We start from the raw sequence: 24,039 nt of genomic DNA, 5'->3' as shown, positions 1-24,039 counted from the left end.
ACCTTGGGTGATGACTGGCTTCAAAGGCAGCGTACATGTTGTAGGGGAGAGATCTTGGTATTAATGCAAAAATGATATTAATTATATTGTAACAACTTATTTTTTATTAGGTCATTACAAACTTTAATGGAGGATAGGTCCATCAATGTCTATTAGTCAGGATGGACAGGGATAGTGTCCTTAGCCTCTGTTTGCCAGACGCTGGGAATGGGCGACGGGGTGGATCACTTGATAACCTGTCTGTTCATTCCTTCTGGGGCACCTGGCATTGGTCACTGTCAGAAGACAGGATACTGGGCTAGATGGACCTTTGGTCTGACCCAGTATGGCTGTTCTTATGTTCTTAAACTTGTTTACATATTTATTGAACATTAAGATATAGTTACAAGAACATTATAGCCAGGATGCTTGGAAATATAACAATACACATGTTTAGCTAGTTATGTTACAAAATGTTAAAGCTAATCAAAGAAATTCAGGAAGATTTCTACTCCTATCTCCCAAGATAAGCAAACATCAAGATGACAAACCATGTTAACCATATTTTAGGAAGAAACCTGAATATGATTGGAATGTAGGGTGTATCAGAGCAATATATCTAGGTACTGTGGGTTCTACCAACCTCCACCCTCTTGCAAGAAAACTTATTTGTGTTCTTAAAACCTTTAGAGAAAAACATGTCGGAGATGTTTTAAACTTTTGTTATTTCTTAAATGTTGAAATGACAAACACCTTTGGAGATGTATGTTTGCAAAGATATCTAAATGTAGGAATAGTAAGATTTTTTTATATATATATATATCAAGGTAATTTGATGCTATAAATGTGTACTAATATAAGAAGTCATTTAAGTATAGAATATTTATATTAATAGGATGCTAATTAATTACTGGCAGCGTGCAAGCAAACCCTCATCCAACTCCAGAAGACAAGAACAATCTCTTCTAAAACTATGACAAGAATCAACACTTTTTTATATTATCTAAGCTGTAAAAAAACTTTCTAAGAGCTATTTAATTTTAAAAGACTGTTTGGAGAACTGAAATCTTTTATATAAAGAACAGGAGTGTTTGGACTTTTTCAAAACAGATTTTCATTTTCTGTCAAACTCTAATAAAGTTGAAAGAATATCTCAGAGGATGGATCAAATAAAAAGAAACAGTTAAAACTAGCTTTGAAAGTTATCTGATGCTTTTGTCCACAAGAAGAACAAAGGCAACAAAAGAAATGTTGCATATTCATTAAACAGATTGTATATTCAGGAGCTGAAAGTGTCAGCTAAACCAACCCTGAAGGCATCAAGCCAATGAAAAGGTGACAGCGACCAACTTTGAAACTAAACAAACCTGTGTGTTTTCTTGTAAATTTCCTAAAAATCGGAAGATTCATATAAAAGAGTCCAAAGTGAGCACCTCTCAGACGCACACTCCCTGCTGTTCTGCTTAGACAGCAAACACTCCACAACTTATCCTGTGCATCTCTACAAGCAAGCTGCCATGGATAATTAAGAAAAACAGAGAAGACTCAAGAAGAAACCAACCCAAGGAAGACCTCCCCAAACTTCAACATGGACAGGTGAGAGAAGTTAACTAAAACACTGAAAAGGGATTAGATTTAAATTCATATAATGATTTTATTGGGATACTGAAATGCTATTGTAATTTAAAATATTAACAGTTTCTCCTGATAACCACCAGCTGGTTAGGCCTTGTATTGCTGGAGAGGAGGCGGGATAAACATTGGTAAACAGAGAAATAGTGGGATTTAATTACACTTATGAGTCTTAATATTTGTAATTGGCCTGCTTTAAGATAGCTTCTTTTAATTAACTAATTTAAATATTTCCCTTGATTTCAGATGATTTAGTTAAGATTGTTACTTTGCCCAACTACAAACTGCTTAGTTATTATTAATAACTGGACAGGATTCACTTGCCCTTAAACACATTTTTTTGCCTGTTTATCCACAGTTTTAAGTATCTAATAAGATACTAAAACTGAATTCGGAATAATAATATACTTTGGTCTTAACTTACCAAAAAACAAAAAGCACCCCCACCCCACCACCAAGATCGATGACACTATATTGACATGATATTTAAGATCCCGAAGAAAAGAAAACACTGAACCAACGGCTGCATCAGCATTTCAACTCAAAAACCAATGTTAAATGTTTTCATTTTTGAAAATATTAATATTGATGTGGGGGCTTATGAAAAGCTCTCAGACAGTATTTAATATAAAAAAATATAAAATAATAAATCTATAAAACTTAAAATTAAAAGCTACTAAAAGACTCAAGATATAATATAATATAATATAGAGATAGATAGAAGAGTATCATTATTATTATTCTCTCATTTGTGTTATTGTTTTTTTATTTAATTTTTCACTTTCAAAATTACAATTATTAACTGTGAAAATTATTTTTGTGTTATTTTTTGGGTCTTTTCATGGTCTAATCATAGTCTCTAAGAAGAATATCTGTAATAAAATAAAAATAATAAAGTAATAAATTACCATTTCTCTGAAGCTGGTCTCTCTAGTATTTCATTTAATATAAAGATAAAATTAAATGGTAACAACAAACTAACAAACGAAACACAATGCACTGTTCACAACACTAGAAGAATCACACCATTTTAATTTAATGCTAATTTAATTTAATGCCTGCTCTGGGATCCTCTCTCCTCCTCTCTCTTAGCTCTACTACTAGCTGTATGTACCACAATGGCTTACAAGGCATGCATCTGGTGGGGCTGTAGTGGGAGGGTCTTTTGGAAGAGGAATTTGAGAGCAGTGGGAGTCTGAGCCATTGGTGTTGGTATTGGGGTTGGGTGGTGTGGGAGGTACTGAGGACTTACTGAGGAGCGGTGCTGTGCGCTCTGCCCTTCACAATGGACCTGAGGGGGACAGCACCCCAAAAAACAAACTCTAATTTTTATTTATTTTTATTATTTATTCAGCACATTATATTTATTTTTTTTATTTATTTTCAGATTTCTGCCTCCTCTGTCTGCAAGGCCTAAAGCCTCCTCTCCTTAGATTCAAGCCTGAGAGGTTTCTTGCCTCAGTTTTTTAATCTACAGGAAGAAGCACTGTGAATCACACTGTGTCAGCAGCCATATGCACTCTAGAGGTGAGGTGAGACACGAGGTGACACTTCACACAACACTTTCCTGGACAAGGCCCAGAATGGCTAAGTATTCCACATCCTTCATAACACACCATATTGATCCTCTTCCCTAAATGGTTTTGTTTTTGTAACCTTGCAAAGCAAATTATGCTCATAATAAAGGTACAGTAACTAGGCTAGAAACGACTTACTACAAGCTAGAAGCGGGAAAATCGTTCCAAAAAAATTCCCCTCCCACATCGTGAATCTTTGTCCTAAAACTAAACCCAAACCAAATCTTTAAGTTTTTTTTAAAGGATAATATAACACGAAACTATCATTTTTGCCTCTGAAACACCAAAATATCAAGAGAATAGCTGTTTATTCCAGTACTTTTCACATGACTGGAAGCACAAATGCCAGAAATCTCAGGAGTTAGCCTGTTATTGCAAGATTTTTTAGTTATTGACTCTAAAGGTTCAGACTGAGGTGTCTGAACTTTTGGACTTTATCCTACCTGAAGTGAGCTGCTGAATCTTTAGAGGTTCACAAGCTACCTGCTAGAACAGTCTCTTGGCATTCTGGTGCTAGATAGCTCAGTTTCCTCATAAAGGTAATCTAGGTTATGCACAGCTGGCATGCATAATTTGTGCATATTTTTGACATCTGGCAGTGGGAACTACGTTCCAAGTCTGATACATATTTCAAGAATGTGTGAATTAGCTCAAACTCAGGCTTCCTGGGTTATAATTGAATCTGATCAGTGAAAACATATGCAATATTTTAATAGGTTTGTCATGCTTCAATCTATCAATATTTATTTGGCTACATCATTAAACTACTCTAGAAACAAATATAGTAGAACACTGATTCTGCTGAATGTGTCTTGCCAAAGCTATCACGTTAAAGGAACCATGAGGAAATGCATCCTAGTATTTTGTGTACTATTTTTCCACTTGCTATATTTATATGCATATAAATATGCAGATACACACTCATTATGTTTTATCAGATAGAATACACTCACCCATTTCTGAGGAAAGACTGATTAGAAGAACTATCTATGGTTTGCTTTAACAAAAACTAAAGAGATTGAGGCAGGTTAATTTTCTACAAGTATCCGAAGGCAGCAAATGCCACTGACCAAGGTTAAATGCTTTGGATGGTAAACAAGGGGTATAATTAGCAACAATGGAATGAAAATAAGAGTGAGAAAATGTAAACTGAATATCAGGAGAAAATTCCTGTCAGTGAGAAAGAATAGTTCAGTGGTTTGAGCACTGGCCTGCTAAACCCAGTGTTGTGAGTTCAATCCTTGAGGGCGCCATTTAGGGATCTGGGGCAAAATCAGTACTTGGCCCTACTAGTGAAGGCAGGGGGCTGGACTCAATGACCTTTCAGGATCCCTTCCAGTTCTATGAGATAGGTATATCGCCATTTATTATTATTATATGGTTTCCCCATTGATTGGTACATTTAAAACTAGACTGGACAAAAATACAGTTTCAAGACAGTACAGAATATACGGTAGGTAATAGTCCTGCACGGGCTTGGCTAGATGATATGATAGCACTGTGCAGTCCATTCTATGAAAGTCTCTATTGCACAGCTTTTGTATAGCCAATAATAGCAGGGACTACTATAACATACATCTAAACCTGTTTGAAACACTTAACACTATCATTTAACAATTAGCCCTTAAATGTACATAAAAGACCTCAGCTCCGATATTCTGATCTTCTCACATGCGCTCAACTACTGGGGCCCTATTATCTCCCCTCTGCAGGACTCAAGTGGCTCCAGCTAAAGTTCCATGCATTGAGGCCTGACCCAATCCCCTCTGAAACCCATGGTAAGACACTCATTGACTTCAACGGGAGCAAGAGCAAACCCTTAAGGAGGCTAGGTTGTCAGACTGAAGATCTGCCACAGAGATCTGAGAGCAAAATGTGGTGCACAGTCTTTATGGGCCGAATGCAATATACACAAATGTCGCAGCCTCATGGACTTCACAGGAGTTTTGTCCATTGATACCAGCAGAAAACAAGGTCCCATCTATCTGTGTGTGTTTACAAGAAGGGAGGTTTAAATGTATTGATTTTACAGCAGCTTCTTATTTCACTCTTGGGCAAAGTGGAATGAAGAACAGAAAACTGCGCAAACAGAAGGAACAGATCTATTATTATAACTGCTTGAAGTTTTTTACCTAGTACACAGAAGCAGAAGGAAGATGGCAACCTAGTGAATATGTTGTCCATTCCCATATGAAATCCCTTCAAAACTGTGGAACAATTTCCTGAACCAGTGCCAAAGTGGTTAAAACAAAAACCAACCACACACACAAATGCACATATCTGGAAGTCCAAGTGTAGGTCGAAAGGTCAGAAGCACTACTTGCTCCCAATTACTTAATGAAATACTTTACTGGTTTCCATCCGCTCACCCCAAATATGAATGAAAAAGGCCTTTCCATCTTTATCACTTAGGTTAAAGGTCATCCTCACTTTCAAAATGCTGGGTGCAGTCTCTAAATACTGACTGGGCCGTTTCTGACATGACCACATTTTATGTACATTTCAGTACTGTTATGGATTGGGTGGAAAACCACAGCAGAAGGTTTGTTGATGGCTCTGATTACCATGCCTCCAGCAAAGTGGCCCTTGGTCACAGAAGGTGAAAGTTCACCATCTTCCATTTACATCAATAAACATGAACAATTCTTAACCAGCCTCAGAAATCAATTCCCACCATACATTTGCCACGTGCTCTTTAACTAAATGAATTGAACTGCCTCTTCCAATCTGCATCAGAGAAATAAAAACTATCCTAACCCATAATGTGGAAAGATTGAAGGTGAAGAGGGAGTAGCACTCACCATTACATGTGCAGCGTACATTTCTGTAGAAACGGGGACACACAAAACTAATTCGCGCTGTGCTATAGGTCATCAGGGAATGGGAATCAATAGACAGGCTTTGTTCACAGTGCTGCTCCTGACAATCCAGTCCAGAACAATTCTTCTCCAAGATAGCCGAGATGCGAATCACATTTTCTAAGTGTCTCCTTGCATTGGTAAGCTTCTGAATCAAATAAGCAGGCTTATAGAATCCACTGGTGTGCATCTGAACTGCAAACAGCATGTCAAGCTGATTGGTGCCTGCCACAGGCTGAATGCTGATAATGTGCAGGCTATCTTGTTTCTGCGAGAGCACAGCATTCCGCAAGGTGCGCCTGAACCCATGCATGTGGAGCCCCACAAAATCTTCAGGGGAAACGTTCTCAAATCGGATGGTGACCGTGTTCTGCAGCATTTCTTGTATCAGCTGTTCCACGTGGACGACAACATCGATGGGCACTTGGAACCGGCCATCGCTGACGGACACATTCAGTGTGTACTTGCCATTATCTAGCCCTCCCAGGGCAATGATCTTGCCATCGTGGCTGTTAACCTTGAACAGACTTTTCTGCTCTGACTTCAGGGTGTAAGTGAGAACATCATACACATCTTGATCTGTGGCATGAATCTTTCCAATGACACCCCCTGGAAAGTCATCTTCCATGGTGACTATAAAGATCTCCAGTGGAATGGCTGTTGGTTTGTGAATGCTTTCTTCAATAACCCGCACTTGAATGTAAGTGTGGGACACCTGTTGAGGCTTCCCAGAATCTTTAGCCTAATTTCATTTGGAAAGAACAAGCACACACATAAATCACAGTCAATAATAACAACTCCTCACTCTTCCTCCTCCTCCTCCCTACTACTATATTTATATAGTCTGTCATCCTGACACTCTTTCAAAGCACTTTACTAACTATATACATACAGAAACACCTTGCCCCCACACTGCAATGCTGCCCCCTCTGATGTGGAATATAAAAACACTTTATGGAAATTAAGAAAACTATATCACAGGGTACATCTACACTACCCGCCAAATCGGCGAGTAGTGATCGACTTATCGGGGATCCATTTATCGCATCTAGTGTGGACGCAATAAATTGATCCCTGATCGCTCTGTCATCGACTCCTGTACTCCACCATGGAAGCAGAGTCGACGGGGGAGTGGTGGCAGTCAGCCCCGCGCCCTGAGGATGCGAGGTAAGTTGACCTAAGATATGTCAACTTCAGCTATGCTATTCTTGTAGCTCAAGTTGCGTATCTTAGGTTAATCCCCCCAAGTGTAGACCAGGCCTAAGTGAACTGCAGGGGGAAACATATAGGCAGACTGAAATGTGACCAGAATACCACAGATAAAACTTGTACGCCGGTATTACATGGGATCTTCAATTACCACAAATGATCAGGTTTTTTATTTTAGTCCCACTCCCATTTGGATGATGGCTCCTCCTGCGCATCTGATGGCACTTTGGTTCAGTACGGACTCAAAGAAGAGAGTGCCACCTACTTAATCATCAGGACTGCTTTCTGCAGCAGCTGGGCATGCTTCAGAAGTTTCTGATCCACCTTGACCCTGCTTAGCTTATGAGGATCTTAGAAAGTTTGGGTTGGTTTTTTTAATACTGCTTTCTGTATTGCTTTACCTAAATCACTCAAGAAACATGTTTGAAATAAAGAAAATTTATCACCCTCCAAAGATGAAATAAGATGCATGCTCTATTACTAACAATAAAATATGAGAGTAGAACTGAGCTTGGACAGCTGACTCTGTGACCCAGAGCACATATGATAGCATCATTTACACTTTTTATAGAGAGCAAAAGAGCAGGTCTGACAAAAAACTCAAGGCCCTCCTGACAGAAGGCTGTGCAAACTTGGATCAATGTCCTTTTTGTGCAGTAATAAAAATGCTCCATTCAGCTCACTATTAAGATTTACTACTCATTCTGAAGGAGAATAGAACAAAAGAACACAGACCTGCCACTTGATCCAAAGATCTTTATTGGAGAATTGAATGTGGTTATAAAAATCAACAAGGAAAAAGAAAAAAAATAGAGAATGCTAATAATGCTATGCCTTCAATAGGAGCAGTGGGTGCTAAGCACCTCTGAAAATCACTCCTTCTCACCATGAATAGGGCTGGAAAGCCAAAAAGACGTCACAAAAATTACTCTGGTTATGAAGTTCCTCTGTAGCGACTTCTATTATTAGCTCTTTTTTCACCTCCCTTATAAACTAAACAAACCTGGAAATGCTTCATGAGTTCTTGGTTTGTTTCGGAAAATGTATCACTACATTTGCAGACTTTGGAACTGATGTGATTTCCTTCCCTATGACAATATTTTGTTGTTGCTCTTTTTGTTGTGGGTTTATATGTGCAGAAGGTATTTTTTCCTGGTTATTCTATTCCCCTACTTTCCTTCCTGAGCTTTATAAAAAAATTAATGAAAATCTTAAATCATACGCTTGCTACTCACAAATCCTATTCCATACAAATAAAAGTGGCAAGGTGGCTGGTTACCTATTTATATTTATATGAAATTGAGTTTGTGAGCAGTGAAGGAAATGCACTGTTTTGTGCACTGTATATTGCAATGCATTATACTGACTAACTGAATAAAATCAATTAAAAACAAACCAAACAGGCAACATAAAAATAGTGGCAAAAATGACATGACACTAAGAGAGTTTTCTTGGTTTGTGCTGATGTGCAATAATAAGGCCATACCTGCACACAGAGCATGTATTCAGTTGCTACCATGTGCCTGAAGATAACTGCAGATCTCAAAACTCCATGTGGGTCCAACATAAATTCCTCCTCTTCATTGCCAGTCAGAATGGTGAAGGTAAACGGGGGGCCATTGTGAAAAGAATCGTTGTCTGTCACTACCAGCTGCAAAATACTTGTGCCCATGGGTTTATTCTCCTTTATGCATATACACAGTGTATAAAGAGAAATTACAATCACCATATTGTTAAAATAACATTCAGAATACACAAGAAAATGGTTTTTCCACAGCAGTTCCCCATAGCTTTTACATTCCACCCCATTGTGCTCCAGTTACACACATGCGTCACGATTCACTTGTCGGGAAGCACAGAGATGATTGATAGCAGAATTTGACACAGCATCTCTAGTGAGGTGTCCAGGTTTGGTTTTTTTTTTTAAAACCACCACTGTATCTGTTATACATGACCATTTGTACACTGAATAAAGTGAAGAAAACTTTAAACTCTTATCTGCTCATCACCCAGCTTAGGGTTGGGCAGCCATTGGTATATTTAGCAGGACCAACATGTATTTACCAGGGTGATGCTGTGCTTGCCAGTCAGAACATTTAGCTGTCCCCAGTACTATGAAGGTAATCATACCACAATGCTGCTTCATAACATTTTTCATGACTGCACCCCAGTGTGATCATGCAGCATTGTGATACAATGTTCATGGTTTTCCCACAGGACACACTGAAATGGATAACATGGGGTTGCCAGAGATTTAGATCCTCTCCAAACTCTTCCCGCAAAAAGAGCTCTGACCCTGTAAAGGGAGAAGTGCTAGAGACTCCATGAAGTCCACTAGTGACTTTGCAATTGCTCTTGATTTTATGGGGAAGGCACTGAAATACCACAGTGATTGGGGGCAGTATAAAACTCTAAGATAGATAGATAGATCCATCTTCACAGTACCAGGCGTGGAATACACTAGTCAAGAGGGCAGAAACTCTTTTCAGAGGAGTATGGGAAATGGAAATTCCAGAACTTCTTTCATTTTCTTCTCTCCTCCTCTCAAAGCCTCATGCCCTTCCGATCAAGGAGAGCTTGAACCCTTTGTTTACAATTTGAGCTTATTCATTGTCTAGCTCTGGGACAGACAGGAAAGACAAGAGAGCCGAAGATGGCAGCTGGAACCACTTCATTTGCAGAAGAAGAATAAAAAACATTTCTTAGACAAGGGGAAAGTTTCTGGACCAGCTGGGATAAATGGTAAAATCTATGGCAGATTCTGAGGAATCTCAGTAAACACAGAGTCCTGTCAAACAGTTAAGAAAAACATGCTTATCCTTTGCTTGAAAGGAGACAATTTGATATACCTTGGGCTGATCAAAAGTAACTTAATGGTAACCAAATGCTTTCATGTTTAAAGGTCAGATCAGTTTTTGATGTGCAGGATAAACTTACTTGAATTACAGCTGTATAGTTGGCTGGTGTAAATACAGGGCTATTATCGTTCACATCAGAAATGTCTATGTTGACCGTTACAGATGATGACAAAGGAGGGATGCCACTGTCTCTTGCCTGAATAACTAGCGAATATCCAGACACCTGCGAAAAGGTGAAAACATTAAATCAATGTGAAAGGCGTCCTAAATTTCAGCAATCATTCCTTCCATCCTGTGTGCCACGTACCACATTCAGTGGAAAGCTGTCTGGCCTCATTACTTGTCTTGCCCTTTGTATAACATTTCCCTGTTTAGTGCTTCACTGTGTCCCAAACTCTGTTTTATAAGGCTATCAATAATCTGAATGGCTTCACCATATTAAAATAACTGTACCAGACAATGCATACTGTAGATAATGGTACATTTAGAAAACAAACTGCTTGGTGCCTTGCATATAATATGCAAAATCAGCCATTACAACTTTAACTTACAAGCAAGCAACTCAATACTTTGAGTTTCCTAGGTGTCAATTGCAAAGTTTTGGTCAGGTTCCAATCAAACCAGGATTTTAGGAATGGGTTCCAAGACATTTTTGTACGTGATTTCTGAGAACATGTCTCACTATCTATCTAACATGAAACCTTTCTAACATGGCATTTGCAAAGTACCAAGGTAAAGTTCATAGAGAGGTGGCCTAAATGATTTGAAAAACACTTTCAGTGGCAAGTAACACCAGTGCCTCTGTAACCCCTGGCTTGGATAGGTAGCTTGCAGCTGGATATCATCTACCTGCCACTAAAAAGACAGATTTTTCTGGGTACTTATTAGAAACAGCCACACAATCCATGTCATTAGGAGAGCAGTTGTCTTTAAGCTTTTGGGACACGTCTTTACTTCAGACTATAGCACAAACCACAGGGTGCCTGCAGCACTATGTTTAAAACATCACAACAGCACCTGGGGAATGACTTTTCTTATTTCCCTCTCTCCTCTGACAGGCTTTGGCTGATTCAGAGTTGGTTGTTGTCTTGGAACTTTTACGAATAATATTTTTTCTGTTTTTTGTCTTTCTGTGCTCTCTGTCACTCACCTTGGATTTAAGGACTTGACCTGTCTGTATGTTTACCCCTTTGAAATGAGTATTGTTTCTCCTTCCAAAAGTTTAGCCTATGCATTTTTTTTTTATACATGAATGAGGAAGCCCTACATTGATGTCCTAGAGTATATGCTATATTCTACGTATTTCAGAGCTGGGCTTGCTGTATTGTCTCTGAAGAACATTAGAGACAATGGGCCAAATTCACTACTGATGTAAGCAGGTGCCACTCTGCTCACATTATGTAATTGCCCCTGTTTATACCAGTGGTGAATTTAGCCCTACATACATGTTTACATAAAGCACACACGTGTGTGTCCTTTGCAGCTATACTAAACAGAAACATTAAATTAAAGCAAATTAAGAAATTAAGGCTGTCCTGTTAAAATATATATAGCACCTATCTAGCCTATAGACCACAGTGCAGCAAAGAACAAACAGATGCACTGACCTCATGAGTTCTGTGTCCTTAGCATCACTAGTGTTACCTGCATTGTTTGGGCAAACAGACAGGGATTTCCCTATGTGTTGTAAGATTGCTGAAGTCATGTAACTTTCTCCTATGCTCACACTAACACTAGGCAAACCATCTTTGTTTGTCAAATGCTATTATTTGAGAGGCGGGTGAAATGGTGATAAGTTGTCTTGGGTGAACGTTGTACTGGGGTAAACAAAGCAATGGGATCTCTCAAATATGACTACCTCTCTAGTAGCTTGGCCACTTCACAACATAACCTTGCTAATGATATGTTACACACATTGCCAATTCAAAGTTGAGGTCTTGGCTCTGTGCCTGGTGTTACTGTCCAGAATGTGTTACAATCACCGTTGCGTATGTGTATGATAGAAACAGGATGGCAGCTCATTAACACTACAGCTTTCTGCATTGTCACAGGTTTGTTTTCTTTAATCTGATCTTATGCCAGTGGAGAGGGGAGCATTTCAAGCTCAGTTTACTTGTAGAAAGGACTGGGGTGAAAAGAGTGAATTGGGCAATATCAGAAATAGATGATAGAATATTTGCAGACTACATAAATGACAAGCCTGCAGTCATGCAGAAAGCCCGCAGCACAGCTGAAATAAATATACATATGCAATTTCTAGTAAGTTTAGAAGAAAGCCCAGCACGTGTTATCTTACCCTTTCTCTGTCCAATCTCTTTTTAACCTTTATAAGTCCCAAAACAGGATCAACTGAAAATTCATTGTCCCGATCACCATTCACTATGGAAAAATGAATCTGGCCATTGGTAGGACTATCCTGGTCTTCTGCTATCAACTTTTTGAGAAAAGAATAAAATTAACTATACAGATTAAGAAATATTTCTGTGGTACAATAAGAAATCAAAACCCCAAAGGAATAACTTTACATTCCGTCAGGTTAGTAGATATAACTTACTGGACAGTGCATATTTGTCTAAAAGTTCTCTCATCATGAATTTGGAATGGGAAGATTATTTGCAAGGGGCAAGCCCGTGTGTGTGTTATACAAGTCATATGAAACAAGTACTGAGCCCTTCATATCACTGCATACGATCATACATTTTGTTTAGGCCACATAGAATTATAGGGTTAGAAGGGACTGCAAGGATCATTTTGTCTAACTCCCTGCCAACATAGAATAGAAAATCATAGAATCATAGGGCTGGAAGGGACCTAGAGAGGTCATCTAGTCCAGTCCCCTGCACTCAAGGCGGGACTAAGACCATCCCTGACAGGTGTTTGTCCAACCTGCTCTTAAAAATCCCCAATGATGGAGATTCCACAACCTCCCTAGGCAATTTATTCCAGTGCTTGTGATCCACGATGACCCCCAGATCCCTTTCCGCAGTACTCCTTCCTAGGCAGTCATTTCTCATTTTGTATGTGTGCAACTGTTTGTTCCTTTCTAAGTGGAGTACTTTGCATTTGTCTTTATTGAATTTCATCCTATTTACTTCTGACCATTTCTCCAGTTTGTCCAGATCATTTTGAATTTTAATCCTATACTCCAAAGCACTTGCAACCACTCCCAGCTTGGTGTCTTTATAAGTGTAATCAGTAATTTGTGAACTTTATAAGAGTAAACTTATAAACTGCACACTTTGTAAGTCTACTCTCTATGCCATTATCCAAATCATTGCTGAAGATATTGAACAGAACCGGACCCAGAACCGATCCCTGTGGGACCCACTCATTATGCCCTTCCAGCATGACTATGAACCACTGATAACTACGTGCAGGATTTGTTATGTCTAAACCATCCAAGACAGATGGCTATCCACATTTTAGAGAGAAGTTATTTTAGAAAATTTGTTGACGCTCTCGAGTGGGATTTTCAAAGGCGCTAGGTGACTTTTAATGGCAGCTGGATGTCTAACTCCCTTAGGAGCCTTTGAAAATCTCAGCCTTAAAATCTTTTAATGCTACTCGTTTACCCAGCCCTTCCCTACTAAAGCCAGCTGTCTCAGATACAGTAGAAGTTGTGATTTTGAGGTATCCTATGTTGCATGCCAGCAGAGCTAGATTAAAACACTTTTTATTTCACTGGAAAGCCATAAATTCTGCCTCTCCAAAGAAAAACATTATGTGTTTCTAGCTCTCATGAGCCGCAAGACATCAGACATCACCTGTCACGGGTCCGGGGCAAAATTATGCCTAGGGCGGAGTGCTAAATTGAGAGGAAAAAAGAAAACATTTAATCTTCAGGGGTTTTTTTTGGGAGGAGGTGTAAATGGCAGCTGCTTTGAAAGTTGATTGGCGGTTTGGAACATTAAAAGTAGTTCTAGAAGAGACAGAATACCGGACAGACGGCAGGTGAGGTGGTCAAAGGTGCAGTGGCTATTGTAGTTTATCATCTGGACACAGAATAATCATTTATTATATGCTTATGCAAACACAATTATTTATCGCAACACCTTGTATTGACTTTCTGTCTGAAATCATATATATTATACTCACCATAATCACGGAATCACCAACTGAAGCATCTTCACTGATGACTGCACTGTAGGCCTCTTGATTAAATTTTGGTGCATTGTCATTCACATCTGTTACATTTATGTTTACTGTAGTAACAGCACTTAGGGCTGGCGTACCTCCATCTTTTGCTTCCACTCTTAGGTAAAAATCCTTACACATTTCATAGTCCAGGGCTTCAATCACAGAAATGGATCCTTTGAAAGAAGAGAAGGAATGTTAATGGATCTAAAGAAGCAAACTCTGTGAACAGTAATATTATCAGCATAGTTATAGCCAAAAAATTACCAGTATATAATAGAATACATTATTTAACAGCATTGCAAAATACAGGGCCGGCTCCAGGGGTTTTGCCGCCCCAAGCAGCAAAAAAAAAAACAACCCATGATCGCGATCTGCGGCAATTCAGCGGAGGTCCTTCGCTCCGAGCGGGAGTGAGGGACCCTCTGCCGAATTGCCGCCGTATACCTGAAAGTGTCGCCCCGCTCCGGAGTTGCCACCCCAAGCACCTGCTTGATAAGTTGGTGCCTGGAGCCGGCCCTGGCAAAATACCACATGATGCTACTGAAACGATAATGCCAGCAAATCCGAGGAAAATTAGTTAATTTTTTAACTAATTAATTAAAATTAATTAGTACAATTAGACATCCGCATTTCTTCTTGTATAAATTAAAGAAAGATATAATAACTTGAGCTTATATATCACTTCTCAGGATAGGACCTTCTAGTGGTTCAGAGTGATTAATGGCTCCACTAAAGGTAGCTTTTATTACACCAATGCCATAGGTGGGTAAATGGAGAAAGCGCAGTTTAATGACTTGCCCAGGCTCACAGGGAGTCAGTGGCAGAACTGGAAATAGAATCCAGAAATCTTGATTCACAGCTCAATGTTCTGAATCCAATAAACATTCTGGCCAAAAATTTCAAACCTACACAGCTAAAGACACCTAAATCTATCTTTAGGAGCCTAAATACGAGAGGTCTGATTTTTCCATAGCATTTAGTATCCACTACTCCAGCTGAAGTGGGAGCTGTTGGGTGATCAACAGCTTTGAAAATCAGGTTATTTTTGTTTAGGTGCCTAAATATGGACTTAGGAACCTAACTTTAGGCAACCAGGTTTAACAATGTTGACCTCTGTCTCACAACACTGCAGGAGCAGAATTTTTCTTTATCCAATGATTTGAATACATTTTCATCTTATTAACTTAATGTACCAATGCTACCCTTAGGAAATAAGCACTTTAAATACAAATCATTAGCCAGAGGTTTTTTTGCACTGAGTAAAATGCATTGAGGGAGGTACATTGAGCACTAAGGGGAAGGGCTGAGTAGCAACGCCAGCCAGATGAGCATTACTCCCCACTTCGGCATGACTTGCTGAGAGTAGGAGCGCTGAAGAGATCCTGTGGAGAAGCCTGCACTTGCTAGCAGGAACTTCCAGTTGATAAATGGCATGACTGAGGGGGATTATTTTTCAAGCCTTGATCAGGCATGTTACATCAGTACATGGCTATCTGGAATTTCAGCTCCTGCATTAAAACTGGTAATAATGTAGCTGTCACACATTAATGAATAATAAATGCTATTTTCTTCTTGTGTGATTACACTTCACCTCTTTTATTGGCTTCATTGTCAAATGAACATTTAACAATATTTAAGTATTTCTTTCCATGGTGCTTATGTATAAATTCACCTAGTCCTTGCTGAAATATTGTGGGATGAGGGAATCCTGATTGGGAGAGGTATAGAAAGATGACAGCTCACTGCTGTTACTTAATGAGGATAACGAATAGATCCCAACCAGGAAACTGAAACAGCAGTAGCCTTTTGGAATACCCAGTGTTTCTAGGTATTTCTATGAAAAAGCCAAGAAAGCTGTTTAAAAACTCGTTGCATATAATAAAAACATAAAGGGTTTAAGCCTACTTTCACAATGCTGTAAATCAGGAGCAACCTCACTGAAGTCAGCGCAGTTCTACAGGGTTATAAATGTAAGGCCAGAGACAAGCCCTTAGTGCTCTGTCCATTGATCAATCTTCTCCCAGTCTGCTGAGCATCAGCAGCGAGTCACATTTGGGTAGCACAGCAGGTTAGTCCTTAAGGGCAGGATCGCAGAGCCTTTGACCACACTGGCGAGCACTTGAGGTGCTCCACTGTGCCTAAGTGATCATGACTGTGAGTAAGGGCTGCCTAGTTGGGCCCCAAGAACTAGTTTCTGCTATCTGTACTCAGAGCCTATAACATCCTAGGCCAGTGATTCATGGAGTAAGGTACTATCCGCTGTGACTGAATCTGGCCCTAAATCATACCACTCTTTTTCATGTGGAACTTGTCTAAAACTAATTCCACAATGAAAGGATCTATAGAGCTGTCTTTGGAACTCATTGAGTTCTATAGGTTTTCCCAAAGCACTATTAGTTAGAGAGACTCTTTTCGTGAGTGTTCTACTACAAACCCGTCTTTGAGTTGATCCTGAATTTCCCTTTCTCGTTTCCAGACCTGATGAGGTAGGTAATCTCTGCATTGGTACCAATGTCTTTGCTTGTTGCAAAAACAGCCAGTATTTTGGTGCCAGGTGAGGTATCTTCAGGCACTGTAACAAGGTAGTCTCTTCTTTCAAACACAGGAGGGTTGTCATTAATATCCAGCACTGTAATGGTAACTGTGGCAAATGAAGACAGGGATAACACAAGGCTCTGGTCTGATGCTTTTACACTGATGTTATAGGAAGGCTGAAGCTCTCTATCAAGTGGATGCTCCAAAATAATGATCCCTGATGACCTATCCACAGAGAAGTAACCATCTGCGGAGTCCGCTAGGGAATAGACCACCTTTCTGTTCACACCTGAAAGAGAAGCAAAGATGAAAAAAAATGCTTGAAAGCAAAACAGTTGCAACCTTGGTGCTCATTTCCCTAGCACACCATGGGATGCGGTGGTAGTGGAGTCGAGTGGCCTTTCTTATACCAAAAATCCCTGGTGAGCAATCTGTGCAATCCTTTACACCTCACCATAGGGTGTTGATTCAAAAAGCATGGTAATCCTTCAGCAAAACCAACAGGCAATGCAGTCTAGAAGCAAGGCCCAAAACTGAGAACCAGTGACTACTGAGATCTAACCCATGACTCTGTGGCCTTGAACAAGTAAATAACATTTCCATCTCATTTTCTCCATTTGAATAATGGCGATATTAATATTCACTGACTTCACTGGGGTTTGAGAGATTAACTAGCTAATATTTGTAGCAAACCTTGAAACGTAAAGTGATGAGGAGAAAAAAAAGTTGTCATAGTGCTGTGATAAATGTTTAGGGTCCAGTCCTTACTGAGGTCACTCCAACATGAGTTTTGCCTGAGTAAGGATGGGCCCTTATGTTGGGCATGGAAGAATTCCCACGAATGACAACAGCAGCAGTTGTGCATTTATTTCCCCTTTTATTCCATGTTGTTATTACAATATTCCAGTACATGCATCCGACGAAGTGGATATTCACCCACAAAAGCTCACGCTCCAAAATGTCTGTTAGTCTATAAGGTGCCACAGGACTCTTTGCTAATATTCCAGTAGCGACTACTTAAATCAAGACCAGGGCCTCTGCTTTTCTGCTATGTATTGTACAGACCTTGAGAAAGACAGTTGCTGCCTGAAGAGTTCATAATCTAAATAGATAAGAGACAGACAGAATATGCTGAAAATGCATTGCCTCAGAGGACATCTTGGAGAAATAGCAATGTACATATGGAAAAACAAATACACCAGAACCCCTTTATCTTATCTAATTGAGAACGGGGCCGATCAGATTATTAAAAATTTGGATAATCTAGAGAAGGGGGAAGTGTGAGGCTGCTTCTCCATCTAGTGGCCACAGGAGAGATCGCCTGCTTCTGGATCTGTGCATGGCGGTTGTTCGGTTAATACAAAGAGCTGGATAACAGCGGTTCAGATAAATGGGGTTCTAGTGTATACATCAGGTGGCAAACTACATTCTTTCACTACCAACGTTGCCTTCATTCCATTGTGCACACAGTATGAAAGTTAAAAATGTGTGTTGAGGAACAAAACATTGTCTCTATAGGTTGAAATTTGTCAGATGGGATAGTTGCACCACCCAGTCCCAGCAACAGTATGGACATTTTAGAAAGGAAAGTCTTTTTTCAGGTTGAGAACAGTAATGGAACTGGGCAATGTGGTCTTTTATTTTTCAGATCTCAGTTATAGTTCCAGAAAGGCTTGGCTTACTTACCTTATAGTAACTGGAATTCTTTGAGATGCGTGGTCCTTATGGGTATTCACTGTGTGTGCACATGTGCTCTTTGCACCTGGGACCACAATTTCTTCAATAACCTGGTCCACGCCTGTGCCCTGCCCCTCCTTGTGCTCCTAGCTGAGGACATAAGGGTGGCACAGACTGACCACCTCTCCAGTTCCAACTCTACCATGAATCAGAAGATGACACAAACAGAGGGAAAGTAGAGCAGGCCATGATTATCCATAGGGACTATGCATCTGGAAGAAATCCAGTTATTATAAGTTAAGTAACCTCCTTTCTTCTTCAAGTGTGGGTCTCTATGGGTATTCACTGTGCGTGGCTCCCAAGCAGTGTTCGTTGAGGAGGAGGGTATGCTGTGCCACCAAGCCAAGTGATGCATCCACAGCAGAAGCTTGGACCAGTGCATAATGCCTGGTAAAAGTTTGTATGGAACCCCAAGCAGCTACTCTGCATATCTCCAAGGAGGGAGAGGTTCCCGTATTGATGCCACTTGGACTCTTGCATAATGGTCCCTGAGGGGCTTTCATAACATTATGGGAAAGAATGATGGAGGAGAAAATCTACCCAGAGAGCCTTTGGGAGGAAACAGCCTTCTTCATTCTTTCAGTAATAGCAACAAAGAATTTAGGGGTGCTGTTCTGTGCAGGTAGAAGGATAAAGCCCTGCACACATCCAGGGAATGGAGTATTGTCTTCTCCATGCTTTGGTGAGGCTTAGGGCAAAACACTGGAAGGTGAACAGTCTGGTTAAGATGGAACTCAGAAGGCACTTTAGAGGTGAACATAGGATGTAGCCACAACAAAACCTTCTCCTTGTGGAAAACTGTACAAGTCAGATCTACCTTAAGGGCTCTGAGATTTCCAACCCTTCTAGCAGAGTTAATCATTGTTAAGAAGGTCCTTTATATAGGTGCAGGAGAGGATGGAAGGCTAAAGATTCAAACGGTGGTCTCTTGTGAGCAGAAAAGACAAGGTTCAGGTCAAGCTGGATGTCCTGAGTGACAGAAGATTTCCAGTATGAGGGGGAGTCCGATCACTGGTTACCTGCTGGGGTGTGCTGGCACCAAAGGAAGAATTGTTTCCATTTAGCAGAGTAACGTATCTGCATAAAAGGTCTCCAGCTGTAACTGAGGAACTTGTAGAGAGCAGGCTCTCTCTATGTTGGTTGTCTATCCATCCAAAAAAGACGTTTACTCACCGTTGTAACTGTTGTTCTTCGAGATGTGTTGCTCATATCCATTCCAGTTAGGTGTGTGCGCGCCGCGTGCACGTTCATCGGAAGATTTTTACCCTAGCAACACTCGGTGGGTCAGCTGGGCGCCCCCTGGAGTGGCGCCACTATGGCGCAGGATATATAACCTCTGCCGACCCATCCGCCCCTCAGTTCCTTCTTGCCGGCTACTCTGACAGTAGGGAAGGAGGGCGGGTCTGGAATGGATATGAGCAACACATCTCGAAGAACAACAGTTACAACGGTGAGTAACCATCTTTTCTTCTTCGAGTGATTGCTCATATGCATTCCAGTTAGGTGATTCCCAATCCTTACGTAGGCGGTGGAGCCGGAGTTAGATGTTGCAGAATGCAAAACTGCTGAGCCAAAGGCTGCATCATCTCTGGACTCTTGGACCAATGAGGCAAAGGTGTGGACCGAGGACCAGGTAGTTGCACGACATATCCCCTGAAAGGGTATGTGAGCCAGGAAGGCAGCAGAGAAGCCTGAGCCCTGGTGGAATGTGCAGTAAGGTTGCCCTTCAACCAGAGGCTGACACCACCTAGGGAGGAAGGTCGGACGTGGTAACAACTGCCCTTGTCCTTGAGGAACAGACAGGTATATCAGCGAGCATGTTGTCAAACCTGGTTAAAACCAGGTTGAAGACCCAGGTTTTGGTGGGGAGGCGCTGCTGTTTGAGAGACCAGAGGAAGTCCAAGATGGAATGGATCGCCTACCACCCAGGAGAATCAGCAGATGGCTCATCCACGGCATTAGAAAAAAACCCTCCAAAATCGAGCCCAGGGAGAGGCCTTGGAATGAGGAGAACTTCTCTCTCTTTTCGTTCTCGCGAGAGCGAAGAGGGCTATCCGGGGAAAGTCCCACTTCCGGAAAACGGAATGGATAATGTCCGGAGGAAACAACCACTTGTGAGACAGGAAGGATCTGCTTAGGCGATCTGCCAGCTGAAACGCCTGGTATACAAGGCAGACTGCTCTCAGCTCTCGGACATTGATGTGTAAGGCCAGCTCATGAGCCGACCGAAGGCCGTGAGTGCGAAACTGATCCAGGTGAGCACCCAGCCGAGAGATGGGGTGTCTGTCATGAGGGACCCCGAGGGGTGAATGGAACAGCAGCCCTGGATACACCAAGGGCGTGGACCGAGGAGCCTAGGATGCTTGGGGGGAACGAGACGACCATGAGTATGCTATCTCTGCCCGGGTGGTACACCAAGGTGAGCCACAATTGAAGCGGACGGAGGCGAAGCCTGGCATGTTTGGTTACAAATGTGCAGACAGCCATGTGACTCAGGAAACCTAGGCAAGTGCGAGCCAAAGTTGTCGGGAAGGTCCGTAGACCTTGTACAACTGTTACCATCGCCTGAAACCAAGGCTGAGGTAAGCAGGCTCTGGCGAGACTGGAGTCAAGGATGGCCCCAAGGAATTCTATTCCCTGTGTGGGAATCAGAGTGGATTTTTCTATTGATCATCAGGCCTAGACACAGGAATAGGTTCGTGTCGATGCCCACATGACTGGTAACTTGGGCCCGGTGGTCCCTCGAATGAGCCAATCGTCTAGATACGGAGAACGTGTATCCGACGGTGGCGAAGAGAGGCGGCGACTACAGCCATGCACTTTGAATAGACTTGGGCTGTATAGAGGCCAACCGGGAGGGCCGTAAACTGGAAATGATGACGGTAGGCCCCAAACCGGGGGTACCTTCTGTGTGGAGGAGAAATGGCAACGTGAAAATACGCGCCCTTCATATCGAGGGCGGCATACCAGTCTCTGGGATCCAAGGATGGGATGACGGTCCCCATGGGTACCATGCGAAACTTAGCTGTATCATGAACTTGTTGAGTTCCCGCAGGTCTAGGATAGGTCTGAGACCTCCCTTCGCCTAGGGGATTAGGAATTAGTGGGAGTAGAACCCTTTGTCCCTTTCGTCCTTAGGTACCACCTCTATAGCTCCGATGAAAAGGAGCATCCGCACCTCTTGCAAGAGGAATCGCTCGTGAGAGGGGTCCCTAAGAGGGACGAGGATGGGTAGGCTTTTGCCCCATTGGTGGTTAGAAGGACCCTAATTTTGGCTCCTTTGGGTCCTGATTGACGCCTACGACCGTGTAAGCCACGCCCGCTGGCAAAGTCCTGTCTTTGTCTAGGCGCAGGGTAAGAGCGGTGAGGCTGGGAATGGAAAGATCGGCGCTGAAGCACCGGCGTGTGCATGCCGAGAGAGAGCGCAAAGTGACCCTGCTGCCCTTTAGGCTTTGCAGCCTAGGGCCAGTTTTTTCAGAGAACAGGTCTTTGCCATTGAAGGGCAAGTCCTGCATAGTGTGCAGCAGCTGCGAGGGAAGGCTCGATAACTGGAGTCATGAAATGTGCCTCGTGGCAACACCCGAGGCCAGAGTCTTGGCAGCGGAGTCAGCTGCATCCAACAAGGCCTGGAGGGAAGCTCTCGCCAGCTTCTTCCTTTGCTCCAGGAGGGCATCGAACTCTTGACGGGAGTTCTGAAGAACCGACTCTGTAAATTTGCCCACCGCCACCCATAGTAGCGGCTAAGCAGGGCTTGCTGGTTTGCTACATGAAGTTGCAGGGCCCCCGCCGAGTACATCTTACAGCCCAGTAAGACCATTCGCCTAGCCTCCTTGGATTTAGGGGCTGGTGCCTGCTGGCCATGGCGTTCCATCCCATTGAGGGACTGGACGACAAGGGAGTGGGGGGGGGGGGAGATGTACATATAGGTACTCGTACCCCCTGGAGGATACCATGAACTTGCTTTTTGATTAGAGGAGGGCCCGAGGAGTATGTCCCTGCCCCTGCCTCATCTGGGGAGGAGGAAGAAGAAAGGCCAGGGACAAGCGGGTCCTATGTGGGCTCACGCTCCTGGACGACCTCCTGATCCGGTGGGACCTGGGAGCCCGGTGGCTGAACCGGGGCTTGCTTTGTACCGGTCGGAGGGGGACGGCTAATTGTCGCCTCTGGCACCCAGTGCTCCGACGGAACAGAGCGAGATGGGATCACAGGCATGCCTCTGGCATGGTAGTACGCCCAAGGTGTCCAGAATGACCACTGATAGGTCTCCTGGAAGACTCTGGAGAGCACATCGGAAACAGAGTACTGCGCATATGAAGTGTCCGCGCGGGATGACACTGATGCATGGCTGGATGGCCCTGGAGGAGCTGAAAAGCCCTTGGTAGAGTCTCCCTCTCTAACTGACGTTGCTCGACGCGGCACCGGGGATCGGTACCGGGAGGCATACCGGTACCAAGAACGGGACCTGCCACCAGAGCGGTGCCGGGCGGTCAACCGAGATCGCGAGGCTCGATGTCGGGAGTGGCTACGGGAGTCCCGGTGCCTGGAACGGTGCCGGGAGCTGGATCAGTGCTGAGTGTACCGGTCCGGCGAACGGGACGCTGACCGGTGCCGCGAGTACTACTGGTACCGAAATGGAGAACGGTGCTGAGACTGTGAGCGGCGTCGGGACCTCGATCGGTGACGGGACCGAGAATGTCTGCAGGACCGCGATCGTGAACGGTGCCGCTCTGCGGTGCCGACGGAGGGTGGTCTGATCAAGGCAGGCTTGCCAATCGACTATATAACCCGCACCGGCGGTGCCGGGGGTTGAGGCAGCGCAGACGCTGTCATTGCAATCAGCTCCCTCGCCGTGGAAACTGTCTCCGGCGTGGAGGGAATAGTGAGCTTGACCACAGCTCGCGCCGGGGAGCTTTCAGGCACCGGACTTGACGGCTCTTGCGTGGCCGGGGTCGACGGTGCCGGTATTGTCAGTGCCACGGCAGGTATCGGAGCCGGGCGGTCCGACTTAGTATAGCGCTCGGGCTGCAGAGCAGGGCTCTGACGCAGCTTAATAGTGAGCTCGACCACGGCTCGCACCGGGGAGCTTTCAGGCAGCGGACTCAACGGCTCTTGAGGCCGGAATCAACGGTGCCGCTATTGTCGGTGCCTCGGCAGGTATCGGGGCTGGGTGGTCTGACTTGGTATAGTGCTCGGGCTGTGGAGCAGGCGGCTCTGACACAGCTTAATAGTGAGCTCAACCACGGCTCGCACCGGGGAGCTTTCAGGCACCGGGGTTGACGGCTCTTGCGTGGCCGGAATCGATGGTGCCAATATTGTCGGTGCCACGGCAGGTATCGGTGCCGGGCGGTCCGACTTGGTATAGCGCTCGGGCTGCGGAGCAGGCGGCTCTGACGCAGGAGTCTTGTGCCTCTTCACCTTCGGGGAGAGGGATCGGTGCCGAACGGATGTTGGTGCCGGCGACGGCCGGTGCCGAAAGGCCTTGGCGGTACCGGCGATCCGGTGCTGAGGGAGCGCTTC

At 43.2% G+C, this 24,039-nt stretch overlaps 1 protein-coding gene across 7 annotated transcripts in view; it reads right to left on the bottom strand.

Moving 5' to 3' along the window:
* Positions 1 to 24,039, bottom strand: part of FAT3 (FAT atypical cadherin 3) — a 573,356-nt gene that overhangs the window by 50,229 nt on the left and 499,088 nt on the right. For all 7 annotated transcript variants that reach the window (XM_039539405.1, XM_039539428.1, XM_039539433.1 and 4 more), the window contains 6 exons: positions 16,685 to 17,074; positions 14,209 to 14,423; positions 12,410 to 12,547; positions 10,193 to 10,336; positions 8,742 to 8,939; positions 5,990 to 6,788 (listed from right to left, as the gene is read on the bottom strand). In XM_039539405.1, the coding sequence (XP_039395339.1) occupies positions 5,990 to 6,788; positions 8,742 to 8,939; positions 10,193 to 10,336; positions 12,410 to 12,547; positions 14,209 to 14,423; positions 16,685 to 17,074 (1,884 nt within the window). The remainder of the gene's footprint in view (positions 1 to 5,989; positions 6,789 to 8,741; positions 8,940 to 10,192; positions 10,337 to 12,409; positions 12,548 to 14,208; positions 14,424 to 16,684; positions 17,075 to 24,039) is intronic.

The sequence above is a fragment of the Mauremys reevesii genome, linkage group 1 (genome assembly GCF_016161935.1).
Source record: "Mauremys reevesii isolate NIE-2019 linkage group 1, ASM1616193v1, whole genome shotgun sequence".
Taxonomy (NCBI): Eukaryota; Metazoa; Chordata; order Testudines; family Geoemydidae; genus Mauremys; species Mauremys reevesii.
The sequence above is the reverse complement of the archived record's forward strand: the minus strand, read 5'-3'. Positions and strand labels throughout refer to the sequence as shown.